This window comes from Numida meleagris, chromosome 19, assembly GCF_002078875.1.
Source record: "Numida meleagris isolate 19003 breed g44 Domestic line chromosome 19, NumMel1.0, whole genome shotgun sequence".
Classification (NCBI taxonomy): Eukaryota; Metazoa; Chordata; class Aves; order Galliformes; family Numididae; genus Numida; species Numida meleagris.
In genome coordinates, this window is record NC_034427.1 from 706549 (window position 1) to 724490 (window position 17942).

Sequence of the window (17942 nt, forward strand, 5' to 3'; positions counted from 1 at the left end):
GGAGGAGCGAAGGCCACAGGCTCTCTGGCTCTTGGCTCACTGCGGTGTCCAAAACCCAGTGCAGCTCCTGGGTGTGCTGCCAATGGAGGGCAAGCTCCATCAGCTTCTGTGGACACATGAAGCTATCACATCTACTTGCTGTCTGCCAAATTGAATTTGGTCTCACCACCTCCACAGAAAATTCAACTCAATGTACCAGCAGTTTGCAGACAAAGTTCTCATCCGCCCTCTTTAGGAGGTGAGCTGGGACTGGGGCTCGTTGCCGCAAGGGTCCTACTAACAAATACCAGCCCCTCTGATGAGAGGAGTCAGCAGGATTCCTGGCGACCTGCTCACCATTGAAGGAAAGCAGCCCCAGAGATGAGGCTTTTTAGATGCAGTACAGTTACAGCACCATCTTCACCTTGCCTCAGACCCTCTGAGCTTTCATCCCATAGAGATCACACAAAGGAACGATCCAGGACAGAAATGGTGAAGAGCGCATGGGGTACATACAGCCCTGGGCAAACAGCAGAGAAAAGTGGGCTACAGAGAAGAGGTCAGGGAACAAACTGTAGGGCCAGAGCAGAAGTAGGTGAGTGGTGTGTGCTAAAGAAGTCTTGAAGTCAAATCTGAGCTCCAAATTGCATCCCTGTGCCAGCAGCTGCAAACAGCTGGAACACATCAAGGGAGAGCAGACAGGGTGACAGCACCCACAGCACTCCAAACCCAACCCAGTACATCCAGACTAGCATTTCCACCTCTGCTTCCGCAGGCTGAGTCTTCTGCAGAGATGTTTCATTCCAGAAAGGAGAATAACACGAAGGAAATCAATAAAAAAAATGAATGATCCAAACCAATGAGCCAAAGCAGAGCTTATTACAAGGCTTCCTGTTAAAGGGACACATCTGTGAGGAGAGCAAAAACGGGGGCCCACAGGGATAAAGCACAGGAAATATTTGGCTGCTGCGGTGTCTACAGCACAACCATGTCTTGACCACCATGAGAAACAGTGATATCCCCACCTCAGAGAAGAGCTCTGGGGAAGGTCAGTGGGCTGGAGCAGCTTCCATACGACCACAAAGTGAGCAGGCAGGGATGCTGTGGTTCCAGTAAAACCATCCTCAAAACGCAAGTGTGTCAGACCTTCCCATGGCAGAAGAACTAGGGAGGAGCAGCAGATGTGCTCAAAATGGGCAAAGGGAGAATTCACCCAAGGTGGATCTAAACCACCAAACTCCCTGCCACCAGGCAGCACAGAAACCACAGTTACATGGGTTTATGCAGCATGGGCAGATTCACAGGAGATAAAACCACTGAGGAGTGCTGACCATGCAGAGGCCCTGCAGTGTAGGACATGTGCTGGGTACTGGCAGGGCTGCAGGCAGCATCGCCCTGCCTTGCACCCTCCCAGTGCCCACAGAGAACCAAGCTAGGTACCAGGTGATGGTCTCACCATTTGCTGGAGAGCAATGTAATAGGAACATATGGCAGTTAGCCACCAGCAGCCTCCAGAAGACACTAGCAGGAGGCTAATGCAGCCAGGAGGGCTGGGCAGCCCTGTGATGGTGTTCATTCGTCAACCCTCACCCATGACGAGCTCTGAGTGCACAGCTGTGCTCAGCAAGACTCTGCTGAGGGCGGGAGGTGGATCCCTAGCCCAGCAGATGCTGGGTTTGACGCTGATGGGAAACCCTCTGCTTCTTTTCATGCTGCCACCAGCCATTACCTGCAAACCACAGTGAGCCACTCCCTGGGCTGGGCTGGTGGCCGGGCCTCGGGGATCCCACGTGCAGGAAGGAGCCATGCGCCTCTGCCACAGGCAGCTGCTGCAGGGACACTGACTGCCAGGGCGAAGGGACTTCACCAGGCCTAAACCAGCTGTGAAAAGGACCCACTACCTGGCTTGCTGCTCTGTTACCTTTTCTGCATCTCTTTGTTCACCGAGTCCATCTCAGAGGCTCTCCGGAACACCTCATCCTGCAGCCAGTATCCATGGTTACCAGGCACCAGCATCTCACCACGCGCAGGCAACTCTTTGCGGTTGCAGCGCTGGTAGACAGTGACGAGCCGCCGCAGCCTGGCTGTGAGGGCAGACGAGACAGGCCAGCAGGATCTGTCTGAGTCGGAGCCATCCTGGGCTTCAAACATCAGCAAGGACATCAGTATTTAACGCATGCTGCAGAGCCCCAGGGCCACACGCTGCTGCCTGCCTCCGAGAGCTCCCTCCCACCTTCCCCTTGCATGACTGGGGACGGGGCCTGTGGTGGCCACCCCCAGGCCTTTGTACCCCAAAAGCTGCTGGTTCACACCCTGACCAGGTCTGAGCCTCTTTCAGAGAGCCCAGGGACAGAGACTGGGGTAGAAACAACGGCTCTGGGCCAAGCAGCCCCCAGGACTTGCTCTGCCCTGCCTGCCCTGCACAGGAGCTGGCGGCCCACAGTACTAACAGCAGAGACCCCATGCACTCATCTCAGGCCCACAGCTGGCTTCAGTACTGCTCTTTAGGATGCTGCCCGCCCTGCCACAGGGTCATGCATGACTCAGTTCTCAGAGCACATTCATGCTCTCACCCCGGAAATGTTCTTCCCATCACTGTATTGGGCTACAGCAAAGCCAAGCCAAATGCTCCTCCTACAGCCAGCAGGGCTGGATGCCAAATGGGCTTTCTGCGAGCCTCCTCTGACCTTCAGCAGAGCCAGGGAGGAGTGCAGGGTGAGCGCTGCTGCCCAGCTTATGCCCTCAGCCACGAACACAGCTCTGCATGTCCCAACCCCTCCCTGCCCTCAGCAGCCCTGTGTCACTGCTCTGGCTCAGGCCCTCCTGTGCTGGTCCCTGGGCAGCACTGTGTCATGCTGCGGGAGATTCGGCCTCACCTGCCGATGGCTCATCTCGCTTCTCACCAGCTTCACCTGCCCCAGCAGCCACGATGTCCTGCAGAAAGAAACCATCAGAGGAACCTCTGCAGAGCTGCGCGGCAGACCGTGCTGCCCACCTCTCATTCCACGGCCCTGGCAGGGTCTGGGCCACAGGACCACACGTCCTTGCAAGCAGCCCTCAACACATGGGAGCAGAGTAGTGCGGACAGCAGAGCTGACAGTTCAAGCATGCAGTGTTGTCTTCTCTGGGCCCCCCACCACAATGAATTGGGCCATAGCAGCGCTAACAGCAACACAGAAATGCTGCACCCGCACGGGCTGCGTGATCCATTGCTTGTCATCCACTCCAGGACCATTTCTCTGGAGATGCCTGTGGCTCCTTTGCCAATGTCGTTTGTGGCTGCTGAAGCCAAGCGTGAGAGCCTCCTGGCTATTCCCAGCCCCTGACATCCCTCTGCTCCCTGTGAAGTGCATGCTGTCCAGGTCAATAAGAAGAAGCCATGCTCCAACAAGCAGAAATGGCATGGGCCAGAGATCCTGTTCTGCACAGAACAGGCACATGGCAACACCTGCTCTATGCAGCTGTTGCCATGCCAAGCACCTGCACAGAACAGAAATGCAGGCAGCACTGCTCCCCTGTGCTCCACAGCAGGGCTGAGCCACATCTGCAGTACCAGGCAGGACAGCATGCCTGGCAGCAGCAGACGTGCATCCATCACTGCCAATCCCACTCACCTCCTGCTTTGTCAGCCCCTCCAGCTTTTCTCCATTGCTCTCTTCCTTTTCCATGCTGCTCCTGGATAAGACAGAGAATTAGTCCTTAGTAGTGCAGTGCCACTTCCCTTGCAGTGCCAGCTGTGCAGCCAGCAGTGTCAGCCCTCTGCCTTGCAGCACGGAGCAGCTCCTACCTGCACTCCTTGCTGCCTGCCATGCTCCCACCCACATTGCTTCCTTCTCCCCTCACTGCCCTACGTAAGCACAGCTCACTCCTTAACACCAGCCCACTTCTCACACAGATCGAGGAGCTCTGCAAGGTGCCTGAGGGCTCAGCTCCATCCCCTGCCCACCTTTCAGCAGCATCCTGAGCCCCGTCGCTGATGCCCTGCTCTGCAGAAAGCAGCTTCTCGTCTGGCATGCCCACCTTCTCCAGGAAGCACAGCGCTGGGTCTGCCCGCATGGCATTGTACCTCTCGTAACCTGCCACAGCCATGAGGGAGGAGAAAGACAGGGTGAGGGCAGGCCTGAGCCCCGCTCCAGTGAACCTCCTGCTGCACATCTGGGAAAGAGCTGCCTTGACCCTGCACAGCTGCAGGTGACTGGAAAGAGCTGCTCTGGCCCTGCACAGCTGCAGTGCTCAGCTCTGCCCCTCACATGGATGTCAGAGCATACAAAACGCATCCACTTTGGGTCCTGTGGCTCTGGCCAGGTGCTCCATGCACGTCCCTCTCACCTGCTGCCCGCTCCCCCCAGGCAAGCTGGCAACATACCATGCTTGAAGACCCCGATGAGCAAAGATTTATCAGCTTCCGCATTCCACCAGTCCACCGGAATCTCCACGTAGTCGATGTCTGGCAGCAGTACATCCAGCTCTCTGCGGCAGACAAGTGTGAGAGCTCCTCTTGCAGCCTCACCAGGCACGGCAGCGTGCCAGGCGCTGCGGGACAGGGGCAGGGGGAGGCCAGAGCTGGGGCAGGTAGGAGTGCAGGGCTGGCGTGATACACATCTCCTTGGGGTCAGAGAGCTGGGGTCTGCTCCACGGTACCCACTCTGTTCCCCGTGCTATTTGAAGCTCCAAAGACCATGCAGCCCCTCTGCCCTCCCACCCAAACAACAGCAGGGGACAAGAGCTCCTGTCTGCTGGGAGGAATTACTGCAAGCCAGCCAGACCTATAGGAGCAATACAGCTGGTGGGCTGGGGTGCAACATCCCCTCCATGCAAACTTCTGCTGATGGAACTGGGCTGGCACAAACCATCCTGGGGAAGGCAGCAGCCCCTCCTCTAGGAAATTCAGCTCAGTATTTCATGCTTCTTTCTGAAGCACCAAGAGCTGACTGTGGGAAGGTCAGGAGCTGGGTGGCATTAACAGAGCCCCTTTGTCCTCAGCATGGGGAAGGGATCGCAGGCCCCAGCACTGGGGCATGTTCTGCTCTAAGGCCTGGCCCTGGGAAGCGGGGGCAGTCCCTGCAGGCTCCCTCTTCGGGACTGAAGGCCAATTAATCAGACAGCACATGGAGATTTTTCACCGAGCTGGCGCCACGGCCTCAGAGCTGCCACAGTCCCTGCTCACGCACAGTCACCACCAAGGGACAAGGCTTTGCCTGGTGATGGGGCCACAGTGCCTGGCTCACCTCGAGCCACAGTGAGCTCAGAGCAGGCTGGGCTGGGGTGGGCTGGCTGTGACACTGCTCAAGCACCACCACCATCTCCACCAGAAGCAGTGCTGGAGTTCACCTTAAGTTCCTACCTGGCAGGGGTGCCCTCGAAGGCTTTGTCAGCAGCCTCCCCCAGCACCTCGGCCTTCAGGTAGTAGAGCATCCGCACTCGCAGCAGAACCCTGTTCTCGGGCACACAGAGAACACACACTCGCATGCAGGTGCTCAGAGCTCTCGCTGGAGCATCTGCAGGGGGATGCTGTGAAGGTCTTGAGAGCAGCAAAAGCTGTCCCATAAGGTGTTTCCACGTGGGAGGACTCACTCTCTGAAAGCCACCTGACTCCTTGTAGGGTGGGCAGCTCAAGGGCTGCTGCCAGGAACACTGCTCCTGCCTTGTCAGCAGGACGAGCACCCAAGCACGATGCTCTGCATGGGCTGAGCCCCCCATGGCTCGCTCCCACCCCCTTATTGCCCCAAAGGCTGTCACAGGCTCCTACACTCACTTGTTGCAGTGCTGTTTGAGGTGCTTCTTGTAGCTGTCATCATGCAGGACCACCTCGGGATTGCATGTAGCAAGCCAGTCTGCGTTCTTTATCTCAGGAAGCAGCATCTGATTCTTTGTCTTCTTCCCCTTCCTGCCTCTGGGCACTGGTGCTGACAAGCCTGTAACAGCAAGTGGCAGTAAGTAAGCATCATGGGCACCGCTGGCCAGGCCAGGCACCTCCAGCACAGCGGTGTCAAGGTACAGCAACATGGCTAGGAGCTGAAGCAGACCCTGCAAGGCTGCGGGCTGCATGCTGGGTCACAGAGATGAGTATGTGGCCAGGTTTATAAAATGCTGCCACTGAGCAGCAGAGTCCGTACGGCTGAGGTACGTGGTGGGGTCATGCCCCTTCCAGCAGCCCGGTAAGGCTGGCAGCTGCGGGGCAGGCACTGCTCAGCACACTTCAAAGCCCCCAGTCTGCCTCATCTGTAGCTCTTCAGGTCATCCCTAGCACAGAGCTGGGAGCATCACACTGAGCTTTGAGATCCTGTGCCCACAACCAGAGAGACAGGCGTGGCCACACAGCTTGATAGCTGTTTCAAAAAGGTAAAAGGGATGGACTGGAAAGAAGCACTGGGCTGGGTAAAATCACAGGAAGATTCATTCCTCTGTCACTGCAACAGCTCCGATAAAACTATCAGTCAGCGCTGGATCAGCAGAGGACAGATCTTAGGAAAGCAGGCTGTTGCCTTTTGATAACACTACAGGGCTGGCTGATGAAGCCAACAAGCAGCACTCTGACACTCTGTTTAACATGATGTGCCATTTCTGTTTAACACTTGCATCACATGGAATAGACATGGCACATCTCAGACGGATCAAAGCTGACAGATCTCAGGGGGTTTGTAACATCTTCACTCAGCCCAACGCAGGTGAAGGAGCTGTCAATGGAGTGCATGGGGTAAACCTAGAGCGTGGGAGACTCCATCTCCTAGAAAAACGTGGGGATCACCACAGAAATGATATTGCTGTGAGTGCTCAGCGCTGTGCTGAGCCTAAGGGATAACAGGATCCCTTGATGTACACATGAACATATCAAATGGAAGCGTGGAAAGGGACCTCGGTCCCGGGCACAGCTCTCACAGCCTTCCCTGGCCAACACTGCCTGCTCTGAAGTTCACTCTCCAGGGACCACAGAGTAATTCTGGACAAGAGTTCAAGCAAGAGGCTCCCACACGATCAAAAACCAGAAAATAACCTTGATGATCTGATCTCTTGGGGTTGTTTCCCACTCCATGCACCAGGAGGAGAGCTATGTGGGAACCAGATCACTGCAGGTGGTATTTGCACTTGGCAAACACACTAAACAGGAAAGCAACACAGTTCCATCTGGCTGACAAAGATAAAGTGAGATCCAGCGGCTGGAGCTGAAAAACACATTTTCAACCTTGAAATAACATCCGAATTCAGAGCAGAGCTCGGGAATGACACCCAGTGAGGTCACTATTGTTTGGAGTACTCCGAGAGAGATGAGCTGCACCGTGCGCAGCCACTTCCCAGGCAGAGTGCTGCCTATGTCCTCTCCTGCATATGTGCACACAGAGGGGAAAGAAAAGCCTCAGCAGTGCTGCCCCAGCCATCTGCTCTGGGACGCCGGGCAGAACAGAGCACATCACGGTGCCCTCCACACCTGCTCAGTGCTTGCAGCTCCACGACACGAAGATGGCTCCAGCTCAGGCAGCTGTGGGGCCTGCACTGGTCACGAGGCTCTGCTCCCAGCACCAGTTTGGCCTCACAAAGTCTGGGCAAACACTGCCTTCCTCACAGCTCAGCCCTTGGTCAGGATGGCTGGCAGGAGCCCGCTGGGCTCTGCAGAGCTCTGAGCAAGGCTGGCTGCAGGCCCCCACTCACACTCTCAAAGTCATCCTGACACAGGATTGAGAAGGAGCCAGGAGGCATGTGCAGGGGCTGCAGGTTTTCTGTTGCTTTCTGCACATCAGAAGTGCCTGGAGCATGTCTTGCCCGGTCAGCTCTCTGCATCCAAGAGAGTTCTGGTTCCATAGTGAGCCATGGCAGCACCCGCTCCGTGCCTGCTCTGCACCGGAGGGCTCTGCTCTCCTCCAGCCCCCAGCATTGACTAGATGGTTCTGTCAATCCCCGGGCCGATGCCACAGTTGGGTTCCACAGCTGAGAAAAGCCACTCTGAAAAGCTGATGGAGAAGCTCCAGGTCGCTTCCCCGTGCTTACTATCCAAATGCACTGGTTATAGTGCTGCTCTTGCAGTAAAGCATTACTGATCCTTCACTGAAACTGCTGCCTGTTTGTTACTTGGCACTACTTACATCAAGTCCATTCATATCAGCCAATCCATTTCTTACTCTTGCTCTGCTACCCATGGGCCTCTCAGGCTCAGACCAAGTGCTCTGCGCAGGGCTGCATGGCAGAGCAGGAGGGAGCCCTGCCAGCAGCTCCCGCTGTGGGATGCCACTGGATGAAGCCCCTGGAGGCCACATGCTCAGACCTCATGCTGTAAAGCCAGTCAGACATTTCCAGACAGAAGGAAACAGTTATGCTGGATCTTGAGAGATTGCACCAGACACGAGCACCATGTCATGCTCAGCATGTCCACCTGCATGCCACTGCCTTCAAACAGGAGCCTCAGGTTTCAGCCTGTCTCAGTGGTCCCAAAAGCAGGCTGGGGAGACCCAGCCTCCTTGCTCCTCACTATGGGCCCCACAAGCAGCACACAGCCATGGGGCTTGATCACCCCAAGAGAGCGCTAAGAGCTCCTCCCATGGCTTCCCAGCCCACCTCACCTGACCTAAAAGCCATGTGATGCAGGCATGGTGCTGCCTGGTGCAGAGTCCTCTGAGATGGAACACGCACATGTGTCTCAGGCTGCAACCCTCCAGCTGGTCCAAGGAGCCAGCAGAGGCTTCGTACCAGGAAAGACAAAGGCCACTGTGGCTGCATGATGGCACTTTGCTGTGGTACAAGGGACTTCTACAGAGAGCAGATGCTGCATCGCAGGCACGGGGGCAAGTATGCAGAGCCTCATTCCCCTGGGAGTCAGAGGGGCAGCAGAAGAGTAGAGCAAGGAAAGGCTCTGCTGGACCCCAGCAGAAGCTGAGGACACATAGGAAGCCTCAGCCCAACGGAATCCAGATGCAAATAAAACCTGAACACATGGTGTGATATGTCAGGTATTCAGTCTTCACATATACATGCACTAGTCCTCTCAACAGGGAGGGCATAGCCAAACCTGAGATAAAGGGTTCTGCACCATCTCAGCAGGATTCTGCACTGCAGCATCTCATGACAAATCATCAACACTGCACCCTCACCGACCAGGGCAGGCACTGCAGAGCAGTGTGTCTGGGACAAGAACTGTGATGAGAGCTGGTGACATGGGATGAGACAACTGCACAGAGTGTACTGCCAGTGTCCCCTGCCATCTCCAGGGAACTGGGCAGCTGCAAGGCCAGGGCCAGGCAGATCCAACATTAGCCTTTGGGCTGGGCTGGCACCGCTAGGTCCCTGTGTGATACATCCTAAGGTGCCCTGAGGAAAAGCCAGGCACCCTCACAACTGTCCCAGCCAACATGTTCACCTGGTCACCAACACTCATGAGTTCACTGTGCAGTGTCCCCCAGCACAGGGAAACCCTGAGAGCATAACGATAAAACTTTGCAGGCCCCTCTCAAAAGTGGGGTGGCATTTCTGCTCCTACTGGAAGGCTCTCTCCACATCAGCCACAGCCAAACAAGGATTAGGAGGCATGAAACGCACTCCCACACACAGGCAGCCCCTGCTGCTGTCTCTGAGGTCTGCGTGGAGGTCAGTCCCATGGCAAACACTTTCTCTGCGATGAGAGAGTTGTTGTGCTCAATCACAAGTGCTTCCTGGCTATTTCAGATGGTTTTGCCTTCAATTCTTCAGCCTAGCCCTGCACAAGGCACGCTAAAAACAGGTACTGGTGCAATGGCAGAGAGAACACGCAATACCTGAGTGATTCTGCAGAGCCTGGTTCTGGCCGTCCTTTGTTGGTGTGATGAGATCCCAGATAAAACTCTTTATCTTCTCATCCCCTTTGTAGTGTTTGACGCAATAAACCAGCAGTGCTCGACAAATCATCTCCATGTCCTTCTCGTTCAGGTGCCACTTGAAGCGCCCGTGGGTCAGGATATCTTTCCATCGTCCCCAGCTGGAATAGCAGTAACAGAGACACAATAAACACTCTTGTGCAGCTAGAGACTGCATCGGCACCACCCTCCGGGAGTTCACACAGGGGCACAGCTCTGAACGACAGGGGTCTTACATCCCCACATCATGGGAGCAGAGATGGGGAGAAGTTTGCACAGGATTGAACAGGCTGGAGGTAGGAGCAGGCTCTGGAAGCTCCAACTGTCAGCTCATGCTTTGCCCCTTAAACTCCCCTTCCACTCAAATGTCTGCTTAGAGCCTAGGAGTCCAGGTACCACTGGGGAGGTCACTGCGAGAAGAAGGGAACACTGTTTTGGGCATCCGTTGCTGAGGATGGACAGAAAGTGACTGTGGCAGCTGGAGGCCATGGCTGTGGTCTCAAGGAGGGGTGAGACTCACCCAAATATGAGCAGGTTCTTCTCCACGCGGAAGCACTCAGCCCGCAGGTACCGCCGCGTCTTCTCATTGAAGCGCCTTGAACGTGTGGGTCGCTCGTCCGAGTCGCTGTCCAGCTCAGAGAACTCCATCAGCTCATCCTCCTCGAAGGAGTTGTAATGTTTGGTCTGCTTCCGCACACGGGGCCTGTCGATGACCAAACTCTCCTATGGGGACAAAGAGGGAATGCACTCAGGTGTGGGCAGAAACACCTGCCCTCCATCATGGCACAGTAAGTCCTCCCTGCTGCTGCTCCCTGGCTCCGCTCACACCTCTGGTTCCTAGCTCCCGGCCCTGGGGCTGGTCACCACCTTGCCACTAGGATCCCAGCCCCACATTTGCTTTGTGTGGCTTTGCCTGCACACAAGACAATTCCTAGCCAGCACAGAATTCAGCCTGAATGCTCACAGGCTGAAAATCAGGCCCTCAGAGCTCAAACTGCTGATGCTCAGCAGCTGATTCAGCTCTGAATCACACTCCTGGCCCTCCCAGCAATCCCTCGACAAGCAGCGCTGAAGGTGGTGTAACTGCTGTGTCGAAGGGGAGGCAGGTGGGCTGGAAGAGGAAAGGCAGCTACTGAGAAGGGGCAGCAAGGAGCAATGGTATATACGACTCTTCTTCCCATCACCCTGACAAATGCATCCATGTCATCGTCAGCCCAGCTCAGGGCAGGAGCCCCATCTGTGCTGCCTCCAGACATACGAGTCACCAGCATGCTCGCAGCTCGTCTTAGCATTCACACAGCAGGCAGGGCCGAGAACAAGGATATTACCCTGGGAGATGCTCTGTAGAGGTGCATGGGGAAGGTCCAGCAGTTTTGCAATCAGGTCAGGGGAAGCCAAGTTCGGTCTCCCTGGAGCTCCAGCTGCCACATTCCCCATGGTCCCTGCTGGGAAGGAGCCTATTTGCCAGGCAGGGCAGTAGGCAAGATCACTGGATCATGCAATTCACAGACCACATCCCCTTGCTGAGACATAGCAATAGGGCCGCTGGATAACCTGGCTTTATTCCTTGTTCCCATCACTAGCCTGAAGGCAGGACAGCAGGGCTGCAAACGCAGATGGATAAAGCAGTGGCACAATTCAAACCTGTCCCCACTTGCTCCATCAGGGCTGAAGAACAACTTGGAGACTAAACATGAACTACATAGCCCCTGATGAACCTCCCAGACTTGGGTGAATGTGGGGCAATTCTGTACAAGCTGTGGGGCTCACATGCCATGAGCTGGATCTTACCTTTTCATTCTTGGTGTCGGTATCGAGCTCTGCTATTTTGGCCCACTTTTGCCAGAAGTTGGGGTCATCTAAGGAGATGTCAGTTCTGTTGCCTGATGCTACAAAGCTGGCCTGAGAGTGAGAGAAGGTGAGTGAACAGGTTGCAGCTGTGCTCTCCAGATGTGCTTTCCCCAGAAGAGATCCCCAACACATTACACCCTATGTTTGACACATGTCAGAGGGCTCTTTGTTTGCTTAAGGAAGCTGAACCTCTCTCCTCTACAGTCCTGCCCGGCCCGGTGGAAACTGAGCCTGGGCTGTGCCACCTGTGGGGCTCCCATGGACAGCAGCCAAGAGCGTAGCACAGAGCTTGCCCATTGGACTCCTTCCTGTAAGCTGGCTGCAGGAGGCTGCTCTGGTGGAGCTGTCAGGATCCCAAGGCACACAGCTCCCCATGGTGTGGCAGCACACAGCTTCTGTCATCATGGAGGCCAGCAGCCAGGTCCTGCCACCTCCCCAGGCGTCCTCTTGCAGAGCCAGGTCCTACTGTAGAAGTGTGAGGCTGGCCAGAGAGATGGGCTGCGCTGAAGGTACCACAAAGCCTTCCCACACCACTTGCAGCCTCGGCTACCACTTGTACTTCTGTTCAGCAAAGCATCATATTGAGGCAGCACCGGTGTTCAGAACAGCAAGAAAACAGCAGCAGACCAGCCCAGATTAGCACCTGCAGGGATGGGGTCCCCACAGCTTCTCTGGGCAGCCTGTGTGAGGGCCTCATCACACTCATAAGAAAGAATTTCTTCCAAATATCTAATCTAGATATCCCCTCTTCTAGTTTAAAACCATTCCCCCTTGTTCTATCACTCCCTCATAAAGAGTCCCTCCTCAGATTTCCTCTAGGCCTTTAGTTACTGGAAGGCTGCACTGAGGTCTCCCCAGAGCCCTCTCATCTCTGGGCAGAACACCCCTAGCTCCCTCAGCCTGTCTCCATAGCAGAGGTGCTCCAGTCCTCTGAGCATCTTCGTGGCCTCCTATGGACACACTCCAGCAGCTCCGTGTCCTTCTTGTGCTGGGGGCCACAGAGCTGAAAGCAGTACTCACAAGAATGGGGTCTCACAAGAGCAAAGTAGAGGGAGAAAATCACCTCCCCGCCCTTCTGGTCACGTTTCCTTTGACACAGCCCAGGATATGGCTTTCTGGACTGCAAGCGCACATTTGCCAAGCTGGCACAGCTCTCAACCCACTCAGGCTGGCAGCCCCATCCTCACTGTTCTGCTGACCTCCTGAGACAGGAGAACCTGCTGTCTCCATGCTCCAACAAGGTCTTACTCCTGGGCATGGAGGGAGAGGCAGCATAGCTTGACCTTCAGGTGGACACAGCTTCGGCCATACGCAGGGAAGAGGCCAGGCCAACAGTACTGAGCTATGCCCCCTCAGAGCATCCTCTACATGAGGCAGTTTCCTTCCCACCAGAAGAGCATGACACACCTTGGCAAAGGTGGAGCCCTTCCCCTCGGACTGGATTGTGATGGTCTGCGTCCTGCGCTGGAGGATCTGGTCGATGTCCTCCTCGCAGAACTTGGACCCTTCATCCTCCTCGTCCATGAGAGCACCATAGGCACCCTTCCGCAGCAGGTCCTCCACCTCCATCTTTGTGAGCTGCTGGACCTGCCCAAACACAACTGTGTCACCAACCCTGCCAGCTGCTCTGGGCACCAGCACTGTGGGATAAGGCTCTTCTGACCCAGACCTCCTGCTGCATGAGGGACTTCTTCAGTCCGTGTCAACCAGGCACAGTACCATGTGTCCACAAACCCTGTGACAGTGCAGGGGCAGCATGCCAGGGTGAACAGCATCAGTGTGAGTGTGTGGGACTGGGTTTTCCCGCCCCAGAAGCCTGCTGCAACTTGGCAGTCACTTGCTCTTCTTCCAGGAGTTACCCAGTTTCTTCCTCTCTCCAGTCTGCCTTTCTGCTTTGCACAATACCGCACAATGCTCACAAAACAGCTCTGCATGGCTGCAATGGGCTGGGTGAGCTGCTAGTACAGCCCGCATCTCTTCTCATGAGAGGCTTTGGCCTCTTCAGCTGTGGTAGGAGTGGGACAGACAGGCAGGGGATGTTGGCCAATCTGACCAAGCAATGGACCAGTGCCCTTGTGACAGCACCCAGTGCTGCAGGAAGCCGTATGGTCTGAGCCCAGGTGAGATCCTTCCCACCCTGAATCTGAGGCTTTTAGCCCCATGTGGGGACACAGCCCTGCACAGCTGCCCAGAGGAAACAGAGGGACAGGATGCATGGGAAGGAGACGTACTCTCTCTCAGAGCCTCCTGCTGAATCCCGCTCTGATAGCCAACCTACCCCGTTGGTGCCGCCCTTGCGGTTGATGTCCTGCAGCACAGCCTTATCCAGGCCCAGTTTCAGGCTGGCCTTGTCAAACATCTCCCGTTCATAGGAGTTCCTGGTGATGAGGCGATAGACCTTCACTGCCTTGCTCTGCCCAATCCGGTGGCAGCGAGCTTGAGCCTGGGAGAGAGGAGGACACTGGCTTAAACATCATGAGCCCAGCATGACAGAGACAGCTAGGCTTGTGGTACCCCTATCAGCAACCACTACTCACCCACCAGAGCCATGGTCACCTCCCACCTCGCGGTGCACCCCTCACTGAGCACTTGTGGTTGAGCTGGGGTAGGAGACGGACCCACCACTACAAGGTGTTGCCCACTCGTGCTTTTAAAGCCACAGTGGGAGCTCCCCCACGATGTGTGCCGGCTCCCCAAGTGCTGCACACCGTATCAGAGCAGCTAGGTGCTGCTGCCCACACCTCTCCAACTGCTCAGGGCAATAGGAGCCATGCTGTGGGACCTGTATGATCCGGCCTCGCCCGGCCTGTTACCTGGAGGTCATTCTGTGGGTTCCAGTCTGAATCGAAGATGATGCAGGTGTCAGCAGCCGTCAGGTTGATGCCCAGCCCACCCGCCCGCGTGCACAGTAGAAAGACAAAGCGATCCGAGTCAGGCTTGCAGAAGCGGTCGATGGCAGCTTGGCGCAGGTTGCCACGTACCCGCCCATCGATTCGCTCGTAGGTGTACCTGCTCCAAGAGGGAAGAGGTGAGAGCAGGGTCACGGCAGGGCCTGACCTGGCTACAGCTACAAACCCCTTCTTGCTCCTTCCTCCAGGCTGTGCGTGTGCATGCAGTCAGCCCAAACTAGGGCCAAGGGAAGGTCCTATCTCCCCCTGGTCATTCCTAGGACCAGCCCTGAGCAATGCAAAATGGCCAGGTCAGGCTGCCCAGCTTTGGAGTCTCCACACCCATCAGCGGTAACTTGTAACTCAGATCCTTCAGTACATGGGCATAGAATGACAAAATCCCCACCCTGGGCTTTTTCCACTCCATTATCTACAGTGCAGAATGAATAAGACATGGAGGAGCTGTGGTGAATGCTGAAGCTTGTACTAACCGCCTCTGAATGAGATAGTCTTCCAGGATGTCAAGGCAGCGCACCATCTGGGAGAAGATGAGCACCTTGTGCCCACCAGCAATCAGCTTGGGAAGCAGCTTGTCGATGAGCACCAGTTTCCCAGCTGCCTGGATCATTGCCTGCAGCTGGAAGTCTGGTGCCTCAGGGCTGTGCGTTTTACGGAAGTCTTCCAGTATCTTTTCCTCTGCACCTGCCAGGTGAGAATGGATCACAGAATCATAGAAAGGCTTGGGTTGTAAAGGACCTTAAAGGTCATCTAGTTCCAACCCCAAGGGATGTGAGCTCTTGGTCAGGCTGGCAGTGAAGTTGATCCCAGCTTCCTGTCTAGGGCAACAGCAAGCCACCATGCAAGGAACAGAACCCTTGCATCTGACTAGATCTAGGGAGGCTGGCTAGAGATAGCCAAAATCCCCTCCACTCCTCCAACTCTACTTCTTCAGGGCTTTCACCAGCTCTTGGCAGAAAATGCCACACTGGAATGATAAAGAAGACTCCACTCTAAAATGCCCCTGAAACAGCTGTACACAGAGAGCCTGGTAGGACCCTGAGGCTGGCAGCGCTCACCAGCAGGCACCACTGCAGGGGAGCTGGGCTGCCCATGAGGGCACCAAGGCAGATCACTGCAGGCAGAAGGCCAGAGCTGAGTGAGCCCTGCAGGCAGCGACAAGTGAACACTGCAGTGAGACCCAATCCTCACACCACCGGTGCACAGCCCTCACCATTGATGAGATATGGGTGATTGCAGCACTTCCGCAGCTCCATCATGGTGTTGATGAGATTGGGCATATTGTGCTGGTTGGCACCCTTGGACAGAAAGGAGAAGTTCTTCTCCAAAATGGCCCGGTAGTATTTCTTCTGGATGTTGGTCAGCTCCACCTCAATGATAGTCTCCTGCTTGGGTGCCAGATTCTTCTCTACATCATCTTTCAGCCGCCGCAGCATCATGGGCTTCAGGATGGACTGCAGCTTCTTCACCTGCCAGAGCAAGAGCAGAGATTCACTGCCCTGCATGGCAAGCACATGGTGACAACAGCAGAAAGGCCAGCAATACTAGAGCCTCTCCAGGTTGGAAACCCACTATAAATGGCCCTGAAATAGCTGCTCTGACAAACAGCATAACTTTAGGATCTGGCTTCCCTGCAGCAGGCAAGTGAATGGGCCATGAACTCTGCACACTTCTGCTGCATGCAGCCCTGGATACATGTGTCTGCTGCAGGAGAGCCGGGGGCTTCAATCGCAGCTGATGGGTGCTCCATGCGTCCATGTCTGCTTCCCTAGGATGATGATCTTTTGCAATCTTCACTTAAGTCAGGCACTCAAAGAGCACTGAGGCAACCCAAGGTACTGTGCTGCTCCCCATGACCCATGCTCAAGGGGAACTTTGGAGAAGAGTTCTTCAGGGGAACCTGACAGAACAACAGACACATGGAGTCACTGACTTCCTCCTCACCCTACACTCCTGCTGGACAGACAAGATGGGAAAAGTGGGTGCACTGAGCTGCCCGATCATGCAAGGGGCGATGGGGAGCTAGGCAGGGAGCAGACCCTGCCCTTGGCATGGCACAGGTCTCCTCTCTCCAAAGCAGCACTGGCCTATGGCCTCTGTCATAGTTTTGCTTCCCCTGGCTGAGTCCAGGGACTACATGTAGCGCTGCACCTTGCAAAGAGCAGATCTTTAAGCACTGAGGGGTGGTGCTCACTTCCACAAAGTCTGAGTGTGTGCCAGGTGTCTCAGTGATCTGCACTAAGTCACCAGCCTAACTCTTCTAGGTACCTGCTCTTCTGTCTTCAGGTCCCCAAACTCCTCCAGGAAGGCTGTCTCTGAGGGAAACTGTTGTGGCTCCAGGAAATTCAAGAGGCTGAAGAGCTCCTCCACTGAGTTCTGCAGGGGGGTGCCTGTTAGCAGCACCTTGTGCTCCTGGGTGTACACAGAAAACAGGATGAAGGCTGACCCGCTGGTTAGGTCCAAAGGGCCCCAAGATCACGATGTTCGTCGTCTTCCAGCCCCAGAAGTGCACAACCTGACCTAGAGGCAAAGGAACCCCCAGAGTGGCTCTTTGGCCACAGCACTGACCCAGCTGCTGTCTTGTGGCTCCCAGGATCTCCTCAGGATATGTACCAGTCTGGTTGTGCAGCAAGAACGGCCAACGCTGAGACCCCCATGCTACGCCCATGGCTCAGCCTTACCCTGGCACGAGCCCCTCAGCAGGGCTGTGCTGGCATGTGGACAGAGATGCTGACAAAGCCCAAGACCCCATGCACCTAGGGGCAAGATTCTCTCTGGTAGATCAGAGCACTTTTTTGAGTGCTGCCTCCCAGGGCTCACCAGCTGCTCTGTCTCAGCACTGCCAGAGATGTGGACACCCACTCATTGCTCAGGCTAATCCTTCTGCTAGACCTAATGCAGGTAACCTCCTCAAGAGTAACCTGCTGTGAAAGAATGGCAAATGTAAGGTTGGGAGGCTTCCATGGGACTTGTGTAAAGGAAGGTGATGGTTATGAAGGCAGGACAACAGCATACCCCCTTAGCCCCAGGTGGCTCACAAGGATAGGAGACAAGGTCATGGGGGTACAGCAGGGATGGGGGAACACTGGAGACATCAGACTAATAATTTCTGGAGCTTGGACCAGCTACAGGTGGGTGTAACCCAGCTGGGTAGGGCTGGGTCATAGAATCATGGAACGGCTTAGGTTGGAGGAGACCTTAATGGTCATCTAGTAGCAACACCCTGCCACAGGCAGGATTGCCAACCACCAGATCAGGCTGCCCAGGATCCCACCCAGCCTGGCCTTGAATGCCTCCAGAGATGGGGCATCCACAGCCTCCCAGGGCAACGTGTTCCAGCGCCTCACCACCCTCTGAGAAAAAATTTCTTCCTAACATCTAACCAGAA

At 55.6% G+C, this 17942-nt stretch overlaps 1 protein-coding gene across 8 annotated transcripts in view; it reads right to left on the minus strand.

Moving 5' to 3' along the window:
- Nucleotides 1–17942, minus strand: part of CHD6 (chromodomain helicase DNA binding protein 6) — a 58238-nt gene that overhangs the window by 14340 nt on the left and 25956 nt on the right. For 5 of the 8 annotated variants that reach the window (XM_021416967.1, XM_021416965.1, XM_021416963.1 and 2 more), the window contains 16 exons: nucleotides 16823–16966; nucleotides 15768–16023; nucleotides 15028–15238; nucleotides 14462–14657; nucleotides 13927–14091; nucleotides 13056–13235; nucleotides 11589–11699; nucleotides 10318–10520; nucleotides 9717–9919; nucleotides 5735–5894; nucleotides 5324–5413; nucleotides 4346–4449; nucleotides 3926–4055; nucleotides 3594–3654; nucleotides 2856–2913; nucleotides 1901–2120 (listed from right to left, as the gene is read on the minus strand). In XM_021416967.1, the coding sequence (XP_021272642.1) occupies nucleotides 1901–2120; nucleotides 2856–2913; nucleotides 3594–3654; nucleotides 3926–4055; nucleotides 4346–4449; nucleotides 5324–5413; nucleotides 5735–5894; nucleotides 9717–9919; nucleotides 10318–10520; nucleotides 11589–11699; nucleotides 13056–13235; nucleotides 13927–14091; nucleotides 14462–14657; nucleotides 15028–15238; nucleotides 15768–16023; nucleotides 16823–16966 (2492 nt within the window). The remainder of the gene's footprint in view (nucleotides 1–1900; nucleotides 2121–2855; nucleotides 2914–3593; nucleotides 3655–3925; nucleotides 4056–4345; nucleotides 4450–5323; nucleotides 5414–5734; nucleotides 5895–9716; nucleotides 9920–10317; nucleotides 10521–11588; nucleotides 11700–13055; nucleotides 13236–13926; nucleotides 14092–14461; nucleotides 14658–15027; nucleotides 15239–15767; nucleotides 16024–16822; nucleotides 16967–17942) is intronic. The other 3 variants (XM_021416968.1, XM_021416964.1, XM_021416960.1) reach the window with 1 other exon arrangement.